Source organism: Strix uralensis, chromosome 25, assembly GCF_047716275.1.
Source record: "Strix uralensis isolate ZFMK-TIS-50842 chromosome 25, bStrUra1, whole genome shotgun sequence".
Taxonomy (NCBI): domain Eukaryota; kingdom Metazoa; phylum Chordata; class Aves; order Strigiformes; family Strigidae; genus Strix; species Strix uralensis.
The window spans coordinates 3,835,548-3,856,402 of NC_133996.1; the positions used below are offsets into that span (position 1 = coordinate 3,835,548).

Here is a 20,855-nt window from a genome sequence, read left to right on the forward strand (position 1 = left end):
CTTACCCATCGGGAACCCCCAAATTCCTCCTGTTCCCGTCCTGCCAGGGCTGTAGCCTCTTAACCCTGTGTCTGCCAGAGCTCTGCCAAGGGAGATGTCCCAGCACCTCAACAGGTGCTGGGCCCCCCCAAATTGGGGTGGGCACCTTTGCTGGGTTAGAGTAAGGCTTGGTCAGTCAGTAAGTCACAAACCTGAGTTTTACTGAGCTCCACTCCAGGCTCAGTGAAGGGGACAGGGGTCTGTCACCTCCTGATCTACCCTGGGTGAGGGGTACAGGAGCGAGGGGTGTGGGGGGGGTCTGCAAAGCAACCTCACACCCATGTCATCCTCTCTCATGGCAAACCAGCCCCGCAGAGCACAGCTGAGGTTTTTTGTCCCCTTCTTTCCAGTTTGCCACCAGTCCCATCCCCATGGCAGGATGCCCTCGGCCTGTGCCTGGCCTCAGCGCCTGCCCGCGGGGTGTCCGGGCTCCCCCATCCTATGGGAAGAGGAAATAACCAGGGAATGGGACCCAAAATCCAGCTCCTCAGGCCTGGGAGGGCCAGGATGAGGCAAGGGGATGGGTGGCTGCAGAGGTCCCCTCCGGTGGGGGCTCCCTGGATGGCTCTCTGCCCAAGGGGGGATTGTCCCCTCTGGCTCCGAGAAAGGGCAGGGTGGGGGCGACCTCCAGTTAAACCAGTGCTCGGCGGGGACTGGGTTTAATCTCAAGCCATCCCTGCACTACTTCTGTGCCTAAACTGGGCTTCAGTCCCAGCCTCCCCTGCCCCCCGGAACGGTGCTGCCCCTCCACCCGCTGCGTTGTCACCCACCTCTGGGTGGGTGCTCGCCAGCCCCTCCTCGGGCGAAGTGGGTGCTGGAGTGAGGCTGGGGGGTGCGGAGCCACTGACACCCCGTTTTATTTTTTAATTTTTAAATTTTCTTTTCCCTCCCTCTCACCGCCGCACCCTGGGACCTTGCACCCCTCCCTTTCCCCCTCCATCTCCCGCTGCCCGGGGTGGGGGTCACCGGGTAGGGTGGGGGGGGAGTGGGGAGCACCGGGGCGCTTCGCCTTTAACGGGAGGGCGGGGCTGCCCACGTGACGGCGGCGGGGAGGGGGCGGGCGGGGGGTGGGGGGGAGAGGGAGGGAGGGACGGACGGAGAAACTCCCCGGCGGGGCGCGGTGCTCCCGGTGCGGGGCATGGGGCGCTGAGCCGGGCCTCTGCGGCACCCCCGGGGCGCTCCCGGTGCGCTCCAAGCGCGCTCCCGGTGCGCCCCCCGGCGCCCCCCCGGCCTCGCCCGCACCATGCCCGAGCAGCTCAGCGTGGCCGAGTTCCTGGCCGTGACCGGCGAGGATCTCAGCTCCCCGATCGCCGCCACCTTCGCCTCCAAGATGCAGAAGTGCCGGGGGGCGGTGGGGGCTCTGGAGGAGGTGAGTAGGGCCGGGGGGGGGTCCCCGCTTGGGAACTCCCCGCACCGGGATAGCCCCTGGCACCCATAGGTGCTGGTCCAGCACCCAGTGTCCACCCCGGGGGGCACCTCCTTTCCTTAGGCTTCTATTTAATGGGGTTCGCCCCGAGCCCCCTCCCTTGCGCTGGCGGTCCCCTGAGCGGGTGCTTGGGGACCCTTGGGCCAGGGTGGCCGTTTGCATTCTCCGAGCAGCCCCAGCATGCGCCTTTTTCTGGGCTAAGGCCTGCAGAAATGGGCAAAACTCTCCTTTTTAAAGGTTTTGTCTCCAGCTCCAGGTGCCCCCCCCCCACCCCCCGAGCCAGAGCATCCCCCCAGGGCCGGGCAGAGCATCAGCCCCACGACTCGAGCCGCTGTCGAGTCTGTGATGTGATGTGGTGTCCCTGAGGAGGGGGGTCCCCTTGCGATTAAAGCCAGGGGAGTATTTTTAGCTTCCCCCCCGCCGCCAAAATACCCGGCAGCGTTTGCGGGAAGGGCGGAGGTGGTGGGGTGCCTTCGTCCCCCTTCTCCCGCCTAGAATAAAGGCGCTTTCCAGCTGGTCCCGTGGCTTTTGCCAACTCCTCTTAGCGAAGGAATGGCTTTGAAGGGGAGCCAGGGCTGGCAGGGAGTGTGGGGCCCCAGGTGTCGGGGCTGCCGGGATCCCCGGGGGCGGTGGGGTGGGTGTCCCTGGGCTGGAAATCTGGGGACCCACCATGGAGCATCCTGGTCCCTGCCAGCACGTGTTGGCTGCTGCCACGGATCTTCCTCTCAGCCGGGAATGGGGAGGCAGCTCCAGGCAGGAGGAAGCAGCAGGAATTTTGTTTGGGTGCTCGGAGTGACTGTGGTTAGCGGGGACGGGGAGAGGGGGAGAAGTGCCCCCTGGGAATGGCGGGGGTCTCTGTGGGGTTTGCTTGGTAAAACTCCAGCGAGTGTGGCTGAGCTGGGAGTTGTGATCACTGTTGTGCATGCCATGGGGGGCACGGGGCAGAGCCCCCCCCTGCCATCCCACTGGAGGCTGCGGGGAGCCCTCATGGGGGCTGTGGAGGCAGAACCTGAGGTATCTGGAGTGGGCTGGAAGGTCGGATTCAGCCCTTGGTGGTTGGAGCTGGACCAGGCACCTCCAGGCTGGGGCAGGGTGACATGGCAGAGGCCACCAGCTCATTCAGTGGCAGAGCTGGCAGCCAGGCTCCCGGCTCGCACCGTCACCATGTAAATAATACCGTGTCCCTGCCGCGAGCTGCCCTTTGCACCCAGGGCAGCGCCACATCCTGCTCCCAGCCGGCAGCGTCGCCAGCCCAGCCCCTGGCACCCGCAGCAGCTCCTTCTCCGGGCGGCACGAGCTGGTGGCAGTGAGGAGGCAGAAGAATGGCCCCCATTGAGCATCCTGCCAGGGCTGGGCAGGGGGTGGCAGTGGCTGCGCGGGGTCCCCAGGCTGTGAGCCTGGCTGGCTGTGGTGCAGGTGCGGATCTGTCCCTTGCTCCGTCCCCACGGGGAGTCCCTTGTGCTCCCGTCCCCGCTGTGCCGATGTCCTCAGCTTCCCCCGACCCTGAGCTGGGCTGGAGGGTGATGGGTGCTGTGGGGGGCTCCAGACATCACTGACCCCCACTCTGGAGGACTGTCCCCAGCAGCTGGCCCGGTACCTTGGGGATACCAGCGATGCCCGCAGCCGGGGCAGCACCATGCAGTGATTTCCTTTGCATTTACCACCCCAGCGCCCAGCTCTGCCTGCCATGTCCTCCCTGGTTGACTCATGCACCCCTTCCCCAAAGCCCCTGTGTCCTTCCCCAGATTGTTCCCAGTCCCTGCTTCGCACTGGCCCCACATTCAGCCTCCTGTGGCCATGAGCTGGCACCAGGCTGAGCTGCCCCATCCCAGACACTCGGAGCAGTTTCTTCCCCTGCTTGCAGGGTGATGCATCCAGAGCATCTCATGCTGCCTCAGTTTCCCCTTCCCGAGGCTACGCCAGTTTACAAGCCTGGAGCATCCAGGTGTCCAGCCTGGGCATCCCCCCCAAGGCAGGGGATGCTTCTGCCCCAGCCTGCAGCTCCAGAGAGCCTGGCACACCGGGATTTTGTGCAGACAGGGGACATGGGGGGCTTTGGGGCACCCCACCGTTGTAGTTGCATTGCAGGACCCCTCTGGCTGGGGGTTTGGCTCCTGCCTTGGCCCCAGTCCCCTCCCAGCTGGCTCATCCTGGCCAAAGCTCAGCCGCAGCATCCCGTCCAATGAGGAGGGCCTCGGAGAGCGGCGCCGAAGCCAGGCTGACCCCGCTGTCAGGAAATCGGCCTTGACATCAGCCCAAAAACCTTCAGCAAGAGTGCAAGCGAGCAAGCAAGGGAGCCTCTTTATTGTAATTCCTCCGCAGTTTTATCCCTCGCCCTTCTTGCCGTTCACGCCCTCTAAATATTTCCAGCCTGTTATCATGCCTCTGGTACCTGCAGCCAAGCCACCCTTAACCCTTTCCTGATGGCTGGGGCTGGCGTGTGTTTGGCTACGGTGCTCTGCGGGCAGCGCCACGGGGAGGTTGGTGTTGGGTTGATGTTGGCCTTGTGCTTGGTGGGGGCAGATGGAGGCTGCCCAGGTAGGGAGGGATGGAGCAAGGATGGAGGGACCAGGCTGGGGACAGGGAGTGCTCTAAGCAAGGGCGGGATGCGGCTGGCGGGGGCTGCAGGGAGGCCCACGGTGCTGGGGGCCGCAGCCAAGACCCTACATGAGCTGGGGGGGTTGTGGAAAGTCACATTCCTGGTTATGGGATTTATGTGATTTAGATCCTTCTCGGGCATCAGTGGGAGGTGGGTCCTGTTTTTGGCTCTGCCGTGGGCACCCTCGCAGGTCTCTCCCACCGTGCCTGGCCCCGAGCCATGGGGACACACACTGGGGTGGCGGGGACAGGCTGGTGTATTCATGCTACGTGATGCTTCATCTCCTCCTTGGTTGAAACAGCCCCTGCAAGAGCCAGGGAGGCATTTTCCATGGTTGCTGGAAGCTGCTGGGATCCAAAGAGGTGCTGGGCATTCTGGCTGAGCCTCTCACCCCCTGCTACCGTCTTGCTTGAACCCGGCCTCTCCGGGGGCAGCCAAAGCCCTGCCTGGGAGCCAAAGCCGTGGGGACCACAGGCCTGGCAGGGGACTGGCAGGATGCTGCGACTCCGGCGTCCCCGGGATGCCTCCAGCTCCTCTCCCAGCCCTGGGAGCTTGGCTGCTGCCCCACACATCTGCATGGCAGAGCAGCCGCCTTTGCAAGGGCCAGCTGGGCTGGGGGGAGCGGCGGCCGCGCTTGGCAAGGCTAACGAGCTCCGTTTGTTTTCTTTCTTCGCTTTCGCAGAGCCTGGATGGGGATCAAGCCATACTCCAGAGGATCAGGAAATATGTGAAAGCCATTCACATCTCCGGGCTCAGTGAGTTGTGCTTTGAAAGATGATGGGCATCCCCGGGCCACCGGGGTCTGTGATGGTCCCATCCGCCACCAACGCTGGTCACATCTGTCCTTGGGGTGATGCTGCCGGACAGCGGGGTGGCCATGGGTGCTGGTCAGTGAGGGGGACATAGGTGCTTGCAGCCAGCCAGCCTGGCAACGTGATAGGGTGCCAAAAACTGTCTTAAAAAGATGTAAAAAGGGAAATTGAGAACCTTAGGGAGGTTGTTTAGGGCACACCACTGCTGTCCTGCAGCAGGATCAGCCCAGCTCTGCTACAGAGGGATGGGGAGATGGGTGCTAGGTGCTGGTCGGACCCCGTGATGTGACCATCTCTGGGGATGGGGTGCTGCAGGGCCACCCCGTGTCCCTCACCGGTGTCTCCCCGCACAGCCCACGTGGAGAATGAGGAGCAGTACAGCGAAGCCCTGGAGAACTTCGGCAACAACCACCTCTCCCAGAACAACCACGAGCTCTCCACCGGCTTCCTCAACCTGGCCGTCTTCACCCGCGAGGTCACGGCGCTCTTCAAGAACCTGGTGAGCTGCCCCCGTGTCCTCCTGGCACGCTGCTGAAATCAGGGGGAGGATTTAACCACCCAGGGGGGGATCGCGGGGTTCGTGGTGTCTCCAGTGCAGCCTCAGGCTGTTCTCTGCATCTGGCTATTGCTAAGCCAGGGGAAATCTCCAAGATCCATCTGGATTTGGAAAAACCACCCAGTGCAGCCCCACTCCTCCCAGTTTAGCTGCCCTCTACCACAGGCAGCAATCCCCAGCTCCCATCCCAGGCTCAGGGACACGCTCCCAGTGCTCCTGGACCATCCGATACCCCTGCTGCTGGATTTACAGCTCATTCCCAGCTCCGCTGGGAACACCAACGCTGGGATTCGATGGGCGGTTGGAGCTGCTATTTTCTTTTTTCCCCTTTCTTTCTATTTTTTTCTCACATCAATTGCATCTCTGATCTCCTTTGCCAAGAAGTAAATCAAAGCCACGCCGAGCTGCGCAGCGGGGCCTTGGGGAGCCGCGGCCGCGCGGGAAGCAGGCAGGCGGGCAGGCAGGCAGGGGCGGCTGCGAGCCGAACCGGCAGCACCTTCCCCACCACGGGAATGGCTCCGGCGGAGGAGTCGGCTCCCGGAGGGAGCTGGGTCTGTGCACGCCCAGCGGTGAAGCCCTGGGGGGGGTCCCATGCTGCTGGGCCCCTCTCTGGTCCCTTTTGAATCCCTCCCCAAGGGGTGTTTTTGGCTGCTGGCTCTGCTTAAGGAGGAGATTTATTTCTGCCGCCCTTCCCCCAGCAAGAATTTCAGATTTCGGCGCCTTCCTCTCCCAGTTACCCCAGTCCGGGCCTCCCTGCTCCTCCCTTTCCCCATCCCAGCTGTCCCAGCCCAGCTGGACCCCCGTGCTCTGGGGGGGCTCTGCAGGATCTGTCCCGGTGGAGGAGTCGGACCAGTTTCTGGGTGAGGTCAGCGCTGGCCCCCCACCTCCCGCCCCACTGCTGCTGCCGTGTTCCCCCTGCTCTCCCCAGAGCGGGGTTATGTGCTGGGACCCTCAACCAGATCCAAAAAGTCAGGTTTTCCCTCCCAGAGTCCCCCTGGCGCTGTCAAAAATGGGGTCCCCCATCCCCCTGGAGCTGTTGGAAGGGGGGTTCCTGTCCCCCCTCATTCAGGGCTGGACCCCTGCCCCAGCGCTGTGTTTCTCCCTGGGTGCTGCTGGGGACCAAAACCTGTGGGAGCCTTTAAAAGAAATCTGGGTGCAGCGGGGAGGTCCCGCGTGGGCGCTGGAGCTGCTCTCACAGCACTAAAGTGGGGTGCTGCCCTGTGGGGCACACGGAGGGACACCAGGACCAGAGCGGGCTCGTGTGTCCCCACCACAGACCCCTGCACGGCACTGGTGGGGATGGCAGTGGCCAGGGAAGGGGGATATTTTGGGAAGCCCCTTTAACATCGTGGCGGGGGAGTTCTTTGCATCCTGGGGCCGTGGAGGGGCTGGTGGCATCACCGGGTGCTGTGCTGTGGGGGGACGGGGACAGGGACGGGGTGGCAACAGGGGGGAACAGCTTTGGTTTTGGCAGCCGCGGCGCTGGTGTGGTTTGTGGGAAGGGCCCCACGTCAGACATCTTGCAGCCAGCTCCAACAAGCCCCAGCCTGCCCTGTGCCTGGATCCGGCCCTACTTCCAGCCTCATTAACCCTTCACGGGGCAGCGATGGAGCTGGGGAGGGGGACACACATTCCCAGTGCTGGGAAGGAGCTGAGGCTCCGGTTCCTCAGCCTGCCCTGAGGTGGGCACCCCCATCAGGTAACCCCATCTCTACCCTTCACAGGTGCAAAACCTGAATAACATCGTCTCCTTCCCCCTGGACAGCCTGCTGAAGGGGCAGCTGAAGGACGGCCGCCTGGTGAGTCCCCTCCGGCACTGTCCCCGATGCTCTGGGGCTGCAGGTCACCGGTTTGGGGACACATTGCAGCGAGACCCCCCTGCTACGGGCTCAGCTCGTGCCCGTGGCCAGAAGGAGGGAGCAAGTACCTGGGGGTGGATGGCAGTAGTGAGGGTTGGGAGTGACAGGGGTGAAGACCCGGTGGGGACATCCCTGGTCCCCAAGGAGCAGGGCAGGGTGCAGTGATGAAGAGCAAAGCCGCTTCGGTGCCGCCGGGTCTTTTGCCTTCCCTGAGGGCTGTCATCCCCTCTCTCCTTTTGCTGCAGGACTCCAAGAAGCAGATCGAAAAGGCCTGGAAGGATTATGAGACCAAAGTGTAAGGAACCTGCTGCCTCCAGCAAAATCCACCTAATCCCACTCTGCACAAAGGTGTTTTGTCCTGGGGCTGCAGCTGGCACTGATTGATGCTGGTTTGCCATCGGGAGGGCTCCGCTTCAGCCTTTCCCAGCTCCAGAGGCTGGAGATGTTTCTCCTGATCCCATCCCCATCGTAGCCCACCCGCCATGGGACACGCCTCGGGGCAGGGCTGTCCCCCCCTCCCTGACCTGCCGCCATCCTGTCCCGCAGGGGGAAGATGGAGAAGGAGAAGGAGCGAGCCCGCTTGGCGGGGGTCATCCAGGCCGAGCCGTCCGCAGCGGAGGTGGCTGAGGACATGCAGAAAGAACGGCGGCTCTTCCAGCTCCACATGTGCGAGGTAGGGGCTGTGCCGGGGTGGCGGGATGGAGACTATTTGGCCCTGGGGGGGACACAGGGGACCTCTCTGCTCAGAGCGTGGGGAGGTCGGAGCCTGTCCCCGTCCCCACCATCGAAGCAGCCCTACGTGGATGCAGTGCGGGACCCTCGGCCGTCCCGGTCCCAGCTCAGGGATTCCTGTCCTGTCCCTATCGTGGGGTCCCGGTGGGATGTGGCTGTGAAGGGCACCCATGGGTTACCCTGCAGCACCCGCATCCTCCCAGCCCTGCTCCTACTCCTCTGCAAAGCCAGAGGCTGACGTTTGGGGCAAAAAATGAGCTTTTTGGATAATATCCCTGAGGTTGGCTTTGCACTTTTGCCCTATTCTTAAAACTGCTCTTGGTTTTGGTTAGGGAGGCTCCTGAGCAGCCCCAGATCCCTGATGGTCCTGGGGGTCGGTACTCAGGAGGTGAGATGGAAATAGGTGAAGGATGGAGACCCGATGTCAGACCCCCCCAGCGAGGAGGGACCCAGGTGTCCTGGCTCCAGCCACCCCAGCAGCCCCATAAACCTCTTGAGAGTGACACTGAGCAGGGGACAAGTCCCCAGCGGGTTGTCCCAGGGGTTTCCCATGTCCCCAGGGGCCAGGCAGCAGTAATGGAGCCTGCTGCAGCCCTGTGCCCCCCCTGCCCCGTTAAAGGGCAGGGGGTGTGGGGAGGAGGCTGTGCCTGCTGCAGTGGGGCTGGGGCTGAGCATGGGGCCGGGGAGCTGGGACCCGGCCAGATGAGTCACTCCCTTGAATAGCACCACTGTGAAATAAATAACAGCACATGGAAACGCCGGAGCTGCAGCCTGGCCGGGGAGGGGCCGCTGCCGGCAGCCCCGCAAAGAGCGGCTGCGTGTGAGCGGGCACATGTGTGTGCTGGTGTGCACAAAGCCTGCTGCTGCTTTCTTGGGGAGCCGGCCTGGAAATGGGGGGGCAACTCTTCTAGGGGGCTGGCCAGGGCTGGGGCGGGTGTGTTGCACGTGGGTTTATAAGCGGGTGGTGTTTGCTGCTTCCTGGGGTGGGGGCACGATGTGATTTCACCCCAGGGGTGATGTGTGGGGCGGTTGCATCTCCTCATCGTGGGCCACCTCACACCCCCAGGGGCCGTGGGGTGGGTGGATGCAGCTGGATCTGGACTTGGACCCCGGCGATGCTGGGAGCATCCGTGTGCTCTTGGGTCTCAGCCAGCGCTGGCCAGGACCCTCCTCTGCCCCTGTCACCCTGGGACATGGGTAACAGGGCAGGGAAGTCCCACGAGAGCTGGGCACTGGTGGCCTTTTCCGGCTGGGACTTTGTTCAGGGGGTGCAGCTGGCACCAGGCACCCCAGGGCTCTGGGTTGGGTGCTACATTGCCTTTGCAGCTCCAGCTTACACGGAGCAATTTAACATCCCTCCCCAGCCCAGGTGACCCCTTGCTGTGCAGCGGGTCCCGGAGTGCCCTGGGGCACCGGGAGGCTCCATCCTGGGGGCTCTATCCTGCCGTGGTGCTTCCCCACCACAGAAAGCCCTCGGAGCTCAGGGCTGCTTCCCCTCCCCTCGCCTCCCGCTGGAAACCATCCTCCAGCAGCTGTGCGGGCCTGGGGAGGAGCTTGCAGGGGGAAAATTTCTTCCCTCCCTTATTTTGCTCGGGGTGAGCAAGGCTCTGGGTCTTGTCTTTTCTGCCTGCAGCTGATGGATGGGTTTGATGCATAAAGCTGAAATTCCCCATCCCACGGGACACCTCCGCGAGGACTGCAGACCTCCGGGGCTGGTGTGCCGCAGGCGCTCGCTGCTTGAAAGCTGATTTTTTGGGAGCAAAGGGGTCATGTCTTAAAAAACATTTGGGCTATTTTTTTTTTTTTCTTTGCAAGCTGCCTTGGGTTTTGGTTATTTATTAACTCCAGAAGTAATGAGCAGCGGGAGAAGCATGCTCGGCTGGAAACCCCGGGGGCCTGCCTTGGTCCTTGAACTTTTCAGGGCTTGGAGGAATTCCAGAGCCAGGTTTTCTGAGGGTGGTCCCCAGTGAGCTGCTTTCAAATCCAACGTCGTGACTCGACTTCTTGAAAGCCAGCCAGTGTTTTAACCCTCCTCCCCATGCCGGGAAGGGAGGCGAGGGCTGGGCAGGCTCTTGCTTTTTCCTCCAGGGTATTTTCAGCCGGGCCTTATCTCCATCACCTAACTGGGTGTCTTCTTCTCCAGTACCTGCTGAAAGCCAGCGAGTCTCAGATGAAGCAAGGACCAGATTTTCTGCAGAGCCTCATCAAGTTTTTCCACGCTCAGCACAAGTAGGTGCCACCTGGGTCAAGGTGGTTCATCCCTGAGGTCTGTTGTCACCCCTGGGACGTCCCATGAGGGTCTGGGGGCACCTTCTTCCATCCCAGCTCCATAAAGCTGTTGGTGAAGATGCTGGGCAGAGCCTGTCACTCTCTGGTCGTAGCTGAGGAGTTGAAATGTGCTTTGTTGGCTTGAGGAGCTGTAAACGTGTCCATGGGGGCTGGGGGAAGGGGGTTGGCTCAGGATATATCCGATGATTTGGTTTCTGGATAGATTTCCAGGGATGAGTTCAGCAGAGCTCCGCTGTTAGCCGTGGGGCTCGTAACGAGGGCGCTCGGAGCAAGGATTAACATCCCCTCGCCTTTCCCCTTGCTCCATGAGGCTGGAGTAGCAGCGTGTGGGTGTCGTGTCATCTCCTCCAGCTCTCAAGTGGGGAAACTGAGGCAGGGAGGGGACAGTCATGTTGGCCAAGAACATGACCCCGAGTGTGGCTGTGACCCAGAGACCCCCCAGGATCTGGCCTCCAAAAGGGCTGGTTCCTAATGGGATGAGCTTGCATTGAATAAGAGGCCAATCCTGCATCCCACACACCCCAAATATTTGGGGTATCCAGACCCCATGGGCTGGGCTTGGCCTTTGGTGGGATCTCTCCAGGTCCCAGAAGCAGCAAGAGCAAGAGCAGCTTCCCAGGGGGTTGCTATGGTCTCCTGCCACATTTTCTCTAAAAAAACTCTTTTTTTTTTTTTCTTCCATCCTCCCCATCTGCATCTTAATCACATTCAATAAATGCCCAGTTTCTTCCAAGACGGCTGGAAGGCTGCCCAGAACCTCTACCCCTTCATTGAGAAGCTTGCTGTGTCCCTCCATGCGGTAAGTCCCCCCGCCTGCCATCCAGCATCGCTCAGACGTGTCCCCCGAGGTGCCAGCCCCTGAGAACGCCCGCATTCAGTGCAGCAGTGAGGGCAGCTGCCTCCTTTTCCAGCTCCACCAAGCGCAAGAGGAGGAGGTGAAGCAGCTCACGCAGACCCGTGATTCCCTCCGCAGCATCCTGCAGCTGGAGAGCAAGGAGGTGAGAGCCTGGGGTGGGCAGGGGGGAGCTGGGAAGGAGGGTCGGGAGGGTGCTGGGTGCTAAGGAGGGGTGGGTGCCCTGGGGTTAGCTTGGGCACGGGGAGCAGCGGGGAAAGGGGAGGTGGGGACCAAAGGGGACATCCATGGGAGCAGAGCAAGAGATCTGGGTGATACTCAGAGGCTGGGAGGGGACGGGGGTCTCTGGCATCCCGACGGACACTGCACCCACCTAAGGATGAGGTCACTTGGGGGTAGCAGCCACCTCTGCACCTCTCACTTTCCTTTTTAAATGCTTTTTTTCCCCCCCTGGGTGAGCTCAGGAAAACCTGAGCAGGAAGAACTCTGGCAGCGGCTACAGCATCCACCAGCACCAAGGGAACAAGCAGTATGGGACGGAGAAGTCGGGATTTCTGTACAAGAAGAGCGATGGGTGAGGATGAGTGTTATTTGTCCAGAGAGCTCCCGGCTCCGTCCCAGTGTTGCTGTGGGCTGGGAGAGCACCAGGCTTGGGGGAGGCCCCAGGGCTGGGACATCCCGAGGTGGAACTGTTTGAGTGAGGTTTTTGGTGGTTGTTTGACAGGTCTTTGGGTGCAATTGGTCCCATCTGGTCTTAAACATCCATCAACGCTTGGAGAGTGTTTTTTTTTTTTCCCCAGGCTGGAGGAGACCTGAGAGCTGGTGGTCAGGGGTTGGTGGGTCTCCAACTGCAGTTGGGGAAGGAGGAGGTTTGGAGGTGGTGCAGGGGACCTTCCCCCGCGATGGCTTGGTGTCATCAGCCCCTTTCTTACCTGAAGGCCCCCAGCAGGTTCCGATGCCTGGGGTGCTTCTCCCGGGATGCTCTCCTGGGCTGGGCACAGTGGTTGGTGTGGTGTGGGTGTAGCGTCCTCAGATGTGGGTCTCCAGGAACAGCCACCCAGTGCCAAGTTCACCCTGAAGAGCTGTGTGCTGTGCGGCTGGTGGGAGGGGAAGAAATTCCTTGTTTCTTGGGCAAGGAGGGAGAAAGCATCCTGGTGGGATCATCTAGGGTGAAAAATAAAACACTTAGAGCTGCAAAGAGGAGATCTCCACCTTTTAGTGGACTTCTGGGTGATGGGCACCAGGTTTTGAGCGGATGGTTATGGGATTTGCTGAACTGGGGCTACCAGATCTGTGATGCTGTTGGCCAGCACGGCCCGTGGCCAGCCCGCTCAGCGGGACATTTTGTGCTCTGTGAGTTACAGGAAGCACAACCACACGTCCAGACAGCCATCAGGCCTCTGCTGAGGGCTGCTGTGAGTGGTTTAGGCGGCAGATGATGTGGGTGGTCAGGGCTGTGCAACGCGTCCTGAGTCCTCCTCTTCCTCCTCCTCCTCAGGATCCGCAAAGTGTGGCAGAAGAGGAAGTGCGGTGTGAAGTACGGCTGCCTGACCATCTCCCACAGCACGGTGAGGAGCAGCGGGGGGCTGCAACCCTGACCCTTGAAGTCACCCTTTGAGCGTTGGTATCTGTTGGATTTCAGGTTTAGTTTTACCCAAACTGGTCACAGATTTGCCTGGCTTAAAATTTAGTATGAGCTGGGACTGGATGTACGAAATGAGGGTCCCCCATGTTTGATGGGTGTCAATGGGAGGGGACGGTGAGTTTGGCTGGTTCAGTGAGGTGGGCATTGAGGTACCAGACAAGGTCAAAGGGGGCTGGGGTGGTTTGGGAGGGGAGTGCTGCCCCTTGGTGGTGGAGGCTGAGAACTGCAGCGGGGCCAGAGATGGCAGCTCAGGGACATTTCCCAGTCCTGTCCTTGCTGCAAAGGGTCAGAGAGGGTCCCGTTCACATGGTTATCCCAGGATGGACCCTCTGGGAATAGTTGTTGTCCCACTGGAGTTGCCGTTGCTTGGTGATGCTGGCTGAACAGGAGCCAGCAGTGTGCCCAGGTGGCCAAGAAGGCCAATGGCATCCTGGCTTGTATCAGCACTAGCGTGGCCAGCAGGGACAGGGGAAGGGATCTGACCCCTGGGTTCGGCACTGGTGAGGCCGCCCCTCGATGAGTGGGTTCAGTTTTGGGCCCCTCACTCCAAAAAGGCCATTGAATGACTCGAGCGTGTCCAGAGAAGGGCAACGGAGCTGGTGCAGGGTCTGGAGCACAGGTCTGATGGGGAGCGGCTGAGGGAACTGGGGGGGTTTAGTCTGGAGAAGAGGAGGCTGAGGGGAGACCTCATGGCCCTCTCCAACTCCCTGAAAGGAGGGTGCAGAGAGGGGGGAGGAGTCTCTTGAGCCAAGGAACAAGCACCAGGACAAGAGGGAATGGCCTCAAGCTGCGCCAGGGCAGGGTCAGACTGGCTCTTAGGAAGGATTTCTTTGCAGAAGGGGTTGTTGGGCGTTGGAATGGGCTGCCCAGGGCAGGGGGGGAGTCCCCATCCCTGGAGGGGTTGAAGAGTCGGGTTGACCCAGCACTGAGGGATCTGGTGGAGTTGGGAACGGTCAGGGTGAGGTTCATGGTTGGACTGGGGGAGCTTCAAGGGCTTTTTCCAACCAAGATGATTCTGGGATTCTGTCCCACTCCTTCCCAGTCCTTTAACCTGCCTCTTGTCCTCGCACCTGGCAGATAAACCGTCCCCCCGTCAAGCTGAACCTCCTCACCTGCCAGGTGCGGCCCCACGCCGAGGAGAAGAAATGCTTCGACCTGGTGACGCGTGAGTGCCCGGAGCGGGATGCCGGAGCTGGGGTGGGTGCGTTTGACCCAGAGGTGGCCAAGCTGTGGACAGCAGCTCCCTTTTTGGAGGAGAACATCCTGAGCGGGTTTTCCCAGCGGCCGGCTGGCCCTCTGCCAGCCCTGCCACAGCACCTGGGCACCCTTTGCCCTTTCAATCCAGCTCTGGGCGTCTCCCCAGCTGCTTTTATGGAGGAAGGACCAACCTCTCCAAGGAGATCTAGCAAGCTCAAGACAAAAAGAGGTTGCAACGGGGCTTGGGTGATGGATGAGTGATGTGCAGTGATTTTATTTCATTTTAAAGCAGCCCCTTTGGAGTAGTTTCAGCCCCTTTCTGTGGTCTTGGGCATCCCCAAACCCCCCTATTCACCTTCTCCCCCCTCTCCCCATCCCTGCAGACAACAGGACGTATCACTTCCAAGCAGAGGACGAGCAGGAGTGCGTTGTGTAAGTGCCACAGCCCATCCCCACTCCTTGCGGTGCCAGATCCTGCTCTGCCTTCCCCATCCTCCTCCTCTTCCTCCTCCTCACAAGGCTCCCTCCTGCCCAGGTGGGTCTCGGTGCTACAGAACAGCAAGGACGAAGCCCTGAGCAACGCCTTCAAGGGGGAGCCCAACGGCGGCGGGGCGGCGGCGGGCAGCGGGGCGGACGGCGGCGTGCAGGAGCTCACCAAGCTGGTCATCAGCGAGGTGAAGAACATGCCGGGAAACAAACAGTGTTGTGACTGCGGGGCCCCGGGTAGGTCAGGGCTTGGCGTGTGTCCCCTCCGGCTCTGGGTGTGGGTTGGGTACCCTGGGGTGGGTGGTGGTGCTGAGCCCCATGCCGCTCCCTCCTGCAGACCCCACGTGGCTCTCCACCAATCTGGGCATCCTGACGTGCATCGAGTGCTCCGGCATCCATCGCGAGCTGGGTGTGCATTACTCCCGCATCCAGTCCCTCACCCTGGACGTCCTCAGCACCTCGGAGCTGCTGGTAAGCTGCTCCCTGAGCTTGGAGATGACCCTCTGCAGCTCCCAGACTTCCTGGGACACAGCGTTCATCCCTCCTCCTCCATCCCTGGAGGAGGCTGCCCAGGGAGGGGGTGGAGTCCCCATCCCTGGGTGTGTTTAAGGGTCGTTTGGGTGAGCTGTTGGGGGATGTGGTGTAGGGGAGAACTTTGTAGAGTCGGGCTGAGGGTTGGACTCGCTGATCCCGGGGGTCTTTTCCAACCTGAATGATTCTGTGATGATTCTGTCATCCCATCTGTGCCCAGTTTGCTCCAGTGCTCGCAAACTTGCCTCAGTTTCCCCAGTAGCAGTTTGCAGCCCCCAGCGCGGTGGTCTGGGGGCTCTGCAAAGCCTCTTGCTAAGCCAAGGGGGGATGCTGACAGCCCCCCCAGGATTTGCTCCCTTTTAGAACAGACTTCCCCTGCCATGAAAAATCATCATCCTTGGGGGAGATGCTGCTCTGGGAAGGTCCTGGGTGGATCCAGTGGATTCCTTCCCTCTGCCTCCGGGATGGGGATGGGGATCTGACCAGGGCAGGGTGAGCATGGCCGGGAGGGCTCATCTCCCCCGTCCCTCTCTCGCCGCAGCTGGCTGTCAGCGTCGGGAACACCCGCTTTAACGAGATCATGGAGGCCACGCTGCCCGCGCAGGACTGCCCCAAGCCCTCGGCCGGCAGCGATATGTGAGTTGGCCACTGGCCAGGGGGCTCGGGGTACGCTGGGAGGAGGAGGAGGAGGGGGAATGCACAGTGCATGGTCTGCCTTCATCCCTGTGCTGCTGCCCATCAGCTCTGAGACAACCTGGAGATGGGAGAGGGGGGATCCTGCTGTCATCGCCTGGATTTTGGTGGGGATCTGCACCTTTTTTAAGGCTTCCCCCTGATCCTGAGGCTTCGGGAGGAGACAGGAGCCCTGAGTACCTCCGGCTGCAGTGGGGATGAGGGGGGGGTCTGCATGCCTGTCCCTTCCCGCAGGGCCGCCCGCAAGGAGTACATCGTGGCCAAGTACATGGAGCGGCGCTACGTGCAGAAAAGCGGCCGCGACGATCCCCACCGCCTCTGGGAAGCCATTCGCACCCGCGACCTCCTGGCCCTGCTCCAGGCCTTCGCAGAGGGCCATGATCTGGCCAAGCCCCTGGCCAGCCCCGAGGGCCAGGTGAGCCCCATGCTGCCACACCACCCAGCTCCCTCTGCTGGGAAGCTTAAATGGATTTTTTCCTCTCTCTGGGTGCCCATGCTCAAGGCTTTCCCGGCGTTTGGGTGGAGATGTGCCCTTGGAAAGATGAACATCCTCAGGCCCAGCTCTCTTCTCCTCTCCATGTTGGAGGAGGTGAAGCATCCTTGGGCCCAGCTCTCTTCTCCCCTCCATGTTGGAGGAGATGAAGCATCCTTGGGTCCAGCTCTCTTCTCCTCTCCATGTTGGAGGAGATGAAGCTTCCTTGGGCCCAGCTCTCTTCTCCCCTCCATCTTGGGGGAGATGAAGCTTCCTTGGGTCCAGCTCTCCTCTCCCTTCCGTCTCTTGGCAGGACACGGGCGAGCTGGCGTTGCACATGGCCGTGCGCCATGCTGACAGATCATCCCTTCCTCTGGTGGACTTCATCATCCAGAACGGGTGCGTCCCCAGGTGCTTGCAGTGTCCCCTCCCTGCTCCCATACAGGGAGGAGGTTGCACAAACGTGGGGAACTGATGCTCATGGGCTCTTGAGCCTTGAATTTCTTGCCGGTGGCCCTGCGCAGGGGGACGCTGGACCGGGTAACGCAGGATGGGAACACGGCGTTGCACTACGGCGCACTCTACAACCAGCCCAACTGCCTCAAGCTGCTCCTGAAGGGCAAAGCCGCCTTCGCCACGGGTATGCAGCTGGAATGGGGGGTTTTGGGGCTCTCTGGTGGGAGCGGAGCGGTGAGGCTGTAACCTGGATCCGGCCCCTTTCATCCCTCGGGCAGTGAACGCGGCGGGCGAGACGGCTTTGGACGTGGCGAGGAGGCTCAAGCACACCGAGTGTGAAGAGCTGGTAGGTGGGATGGTGGGATGGGGGAGATGCTCAGCCTGGGGAGAGGGGACCGAAGTGCTGGGGGAGGGCTGGCACAGAAGTGGGGGGCTGTCAGAACTTGTCCCCCGGTGCTGAGACCCCCCTGACCTGCCCTGTCTGGCAGCTGGAGCAGGCGCAGGCGGGGAAGCTCTCCCTGCAGATCCACGTCGACTACGACTGGGAGCCCCCCCAGGAGTTCCCCTACGACAGCGAGGACGAGCTGGAGGAGAAGGTGCCTGTGGGATGGTGGCGAGGCGGGGGACCCCATGTCCCCAGCAAGGGGGCTGGGGGGGTGCAGACCCTACTGGAGGGGCTGGTAGCAGTGGGGGCAGCCCTGGAGCCGGGTGTCTGCCCCCAGGTGAGCCCCCTCCAGCGCTCCTTCAAGGGCACGTCGCCGCTGGCTGCCAGCCCCCCGCCCGCCTGCCCCCAGACCCGCTGGAGCTGCATGGGGATGGACATCACCAACAAGACCTACGAGAGCATCCTGGTGCCCTCGCGTCCCGCGCCCCGCCGGGCCCACAGCGAGGAGATCCCCCCGCCGCTGCCCCTCAAAAACCCCACGCGGGGCAGCTCCCGCCCCAAACCCAGCCACAGCCCCACTGGTGAGTCAGGGTGTGGAGGGGGGGGTGTGTGTCGCCCATGGTGGGGCTGTCCCTTCACCTGGACATTAGGTTTATTGTTCCCATCGCATGTGTCCCCCCGCCAGAGCGCCCCGAGCTTCCCCGGCAGGCGTCGGAGCCACATTTCCCCGGAGTTGCGGAGGCTCTGGCGCTGCGCAGCCCCACCTCTGCCGGCAGCGTGGGCGCCCTGGATGGCGCCCCCGGCCCCCGCAGCCCCAGTGAGAGCCGGCGGGCAGCGTACTGGGAGACCCGCTCGGAGACGGAGAGCAGCAGCACACGGCGGGGGACAGAGCTGAGCCCCCCACCTGGGCAGCCCTCACCGAGCAGCACAGCCCCTGACATCCCCCCCGTCAAGTTTGGGTAGGGACACCTCCCTTCCCTCCCCAGCGTGGGGGTGCGCTGGGTGTTGGGGAGTCATTGCATGGTGCTGGCAGATCAGCTTCAACCCCTGCTGGCCCCACCCTGGGCGTGGGGAACCCCAAATTGTCCCTGGGGGGTGCGGAGCAAGAGGGTCCCCACCCTGACCTGGAGGCCCCAAGGGATGCTGACCCTGGGACACAGGAGGGGACAAGGGCAGCTGTGGGGGTGCTGGGTTGTCCCTTGAGAAGGTGACACATTATTTGGGGGTGACAGCAAGATCAAGACCCCCTGCAAATTATCAAATTGATTTTTTTTCTCTCTTTTTGAAAGTTGTGGTGGGATGGGCTTGTCTGAGGAAGGATGGGTGCTGGGGCCCTTCTCCATCAGCACCCAGCGGGCTGTGGGTGGGACCCTGCTCCCTTGGGTCCCATGGGGGAGCCCTGACCTCCCTGAGACCTCGCAGGATGGGGGACAGGGCAGGGGAAGGCACCAGCAGAGAGGGGGTGACACTGTCCCCCCTGTCCCTGGCAGCTCGGAGAGCACCCGCTCGTACCGGCGCATCAGTGGTGTGGTGGGCAAAGCGGGGTCGGCCGTGTCCCCCCAGAGCCCCGGTGGCCCCGAGGACCCTGTGCTGAGCAAGGTGCCCCCCGTGCCCATGCCAAGGAGATTTGCTCCGGTAGGTCCCATGACTCGGGGGTGGGGGGTGTCTCAGAGGGGGGGGCGGTGTGTGTGTGGGGGGTCACCCTCTCCATCCCCAAGCATCCCAGTTCCCCATATCCTGCGGTGGTGGATGGAAGGATCAGGGGTGTCACATCCCTGCACCGCCCTTGGGGGTGGACTTGGGGGGGGGGGGGTCTGTCACCCCCTTGCCCACCCCTCTGCTTGGGCAGGCCAAGGGGAGGCAGAAGCGGGTGAAGGCGGTGGCTGACTGCAAGGGGGACAAAGCGCGAGAGCTGACCTTCTCCAAGGGAGAGGTGATCGTGGTGACACGGGAGGAGGACGAGCAGAGCTGGGTGAGTGTCAGCGGGGCACCCATGGGTGCTGGGGTCCCATCCCTGCTCCCTTCCCCACCCCCCAGTTTTCTTCAGGAGGAGGCTGGGTGTTCATGGGGGGCGTAGATGGGTGCCCCCTGCCCCATCTGTGCATGGAGGAGGGCTGGGGGGGCTCCTGCTGAGGTATCACCACGGCTTTGCCTCTTTAAATCCCCCTCGGAATTGGGATATGGACCCCAAAGCTTCTCCCCTGCTCAAGATGGGACTCCTACCCCCCCCCGACCCCACCACTCTCTGCACCCCCAGGTTGGCTTCATCGAGGGTGACGGTTCCCGCACCGGAGTCTTCCCAGCCAGCTTCGTCCACCTCTTGCAAGACTGACTGGGTGGCGGTGGCCCCTTTTATCCCTGTCCCCTTGGCCAGGACCTGAGGCAGCTCCCCACCAGCCACAGCAGAGCCAGGCCACGAGGAACGTGTGCCTGAGACCCTGGCATGGGACCATCCAGCCCAGCTGGACACTGCTCTCCAAGGAGGGGTTCAGAGACCCCCCTCCCCAGTTGGGAAAACCAGCCATGGGTGGTGGCTGGGGAGAGCTGAAGGGTGGGGCAGAGCACAGACACGCTCGCTGCACTAGTGGGCTGAGGTTTCTGTGCTGGTCCCCTGCTCCCACTGCTTTCCCGTCTCTTCTGTGGGCTCTGCCCATCCCCGGGGCTTTCTTCTCCCCTGTCTGCAAGGAATTGGTGATGGGGGAGCTGCCCTCGGTGCCCCCCACCCTCCTCGGCTGGGGAGCCATGGACCCTCCTTCCCGCCCTGGGGGGGAGCAGCTGTGTGCCCCCCAGCCTTCTTTTCTACCCCAACTGTGAAGCCTTGGGGATGGGCAGGGAATAGGAAAGGGCTTTTATTGACCTTGCCTGGGGCGGGGGCTGGAGGGTCCCCGGCACCCCCCAGGCTCTGGGAGTGGCCTGTGCTGGTGGGGCTTGGGGATACTTCAAAGCTCCCCCAAAATTGACTGTTTCCTGATCGGGGGGGGGGGGTGTTCAGGTGGCACTGCAGAGCCCCAGCCCCATGTCTCTTGCCTGGGGGGGGTGCTGGATCACCACCCCGGCCCTGGGGGTCTCTCCAAGGGGATCTTGCAGCTTTTTCTGGGACCAATGTCCCCCCGTGCCGGTGCCCCTCAGGCGCCTCTTGCCTCCGTACCCCCCCAGTTTACCCTCTCCCCCTTCTTGTTTGTGCATCAAATGTTTCATCTCAAAAAATGACCTTTTTTTTAAAAAAAATGTTTCTGTCTTTAGTTTCTAATAAAAACATCATTTTTGTAAGCGCCTGGGTGCATGTAGGGGGGTCCTAGGTGATGCTGGTGACAGACCCTAGAGGCTCCTGGGCACGGGGGTCTCTGTGACCTGCTGGTGCCCATCGGGGAGGGGGCCCTGGGCTTTGGGGGGGTTGTGCGGGGGGAGCACTATTGTGGGGGGGTTGTGTGTGTGGGTGCACCAGATTGGGTTTTGGGCAGCTGTGTGGGCCCAGGCTGGGGCACAGGCATCCTCCCTATGTGCACAGAGGGGGGTGCTCACCCTACGGCCCCCTCCTTGGGTGGTGGAGCAGGGACAAGCTAGGGTGGCACGCTTGCTGTCACCCACCCATCCCAACTGCCTGTGCCACTTGAGGCTGGGGACAGCATCCCCACAGCCGTGACCCCACTGCTGCCTGTGCTGGGGGGGCTCCTGGCACCCGCCCCGGGTGGGCACACCGTGCACTGGGTGCTCCTGGGGGGCTCGGCAGAGCAAACGCTGGTGCAGGCTCAGCCCTTGCCCGGCTTAAGAGGCTGCGGGAGGTGTTGGGGTGTCATTTGTCATCGCAGCTTGTTTCCCCAGGGA

The 20,855-nt window shown here is 62.2% G+C and overlaps 1 protein-coding gene across 1 annotated transcript; it reads left to right on the forward strand.

The window, feature by feature from the left end:
* The first annotated feature begins 1,144 nt into the window (after positions 1-1,144).
* ASAP3 (ArfGAP with SH3 domain, ankyrin repeat and PH domain 3) lies at positions 1,145-20,300 on the forward strand. Its single transcript, XM_074894156.1, has 26 exons — positions 1,145-1,408; positions 4,747-4,819; positions 5,230-5,375; positions 7,157-7,231; positions 7,537-7,586; positions 7,838-7,964; positions 10,167-10,252; positions 11,036-11,111; positions 11,224-11,310; positions 11,630-11,739; positions 12,664-12,733; positions 13,888-13,975; positions 14,391-14,439; positions 14,543-14,730; positions 14,831-14,964; positions 15,566-15,660; positions 15,952-16,132; positions 16,503-16,588; positions 16,714-16,829; positions 16,924-16,991; positions 17,134-17,241; positions 17,368-17,611; positions 17,716-17,989; positions 18,521-18,665; positions 18,880-19,002; positions 19,288-20,300. The coding sequence occupies exons 1-26, from the start codon at positions 1,283-1,285 to the stop codon at positions 19,360-19,362; spliced, it is 3,000 nt and encodes a 999-aa protein (XP_074750257.1). The 5' UTR covers positions 1,145-1,282; the 3' UTR covers positions 19,363-20,300.
* The last annotated feature ends 555 nt before the right edge of the window (positions 20,301-20,855 follow it).

Coding starts and splice junctions, on each gene's coding strand:
- ASAP3 (XM_074894156.1), top strand. CDS start 1,283: ATGCCCGAGCAGCTCAGCGTGGCCGAGTTCCTGGCCGTGACCGGCGAG. Junction 16,992..17,133: donor ACACCGAGTGTGAAGAGCTG/GTAGGTGGGATG, acceptor CCTGTCTGGCAG/CTGGAGCAGGCGCAGGCGGG. Junction 19,003..19,287: donor AGGAGGACGAGCAGAGCTGG/GTGAGTGTCAGC, acceptor CTGCACCCCCAG/GTTGGCTTCATCGAGGGTGA.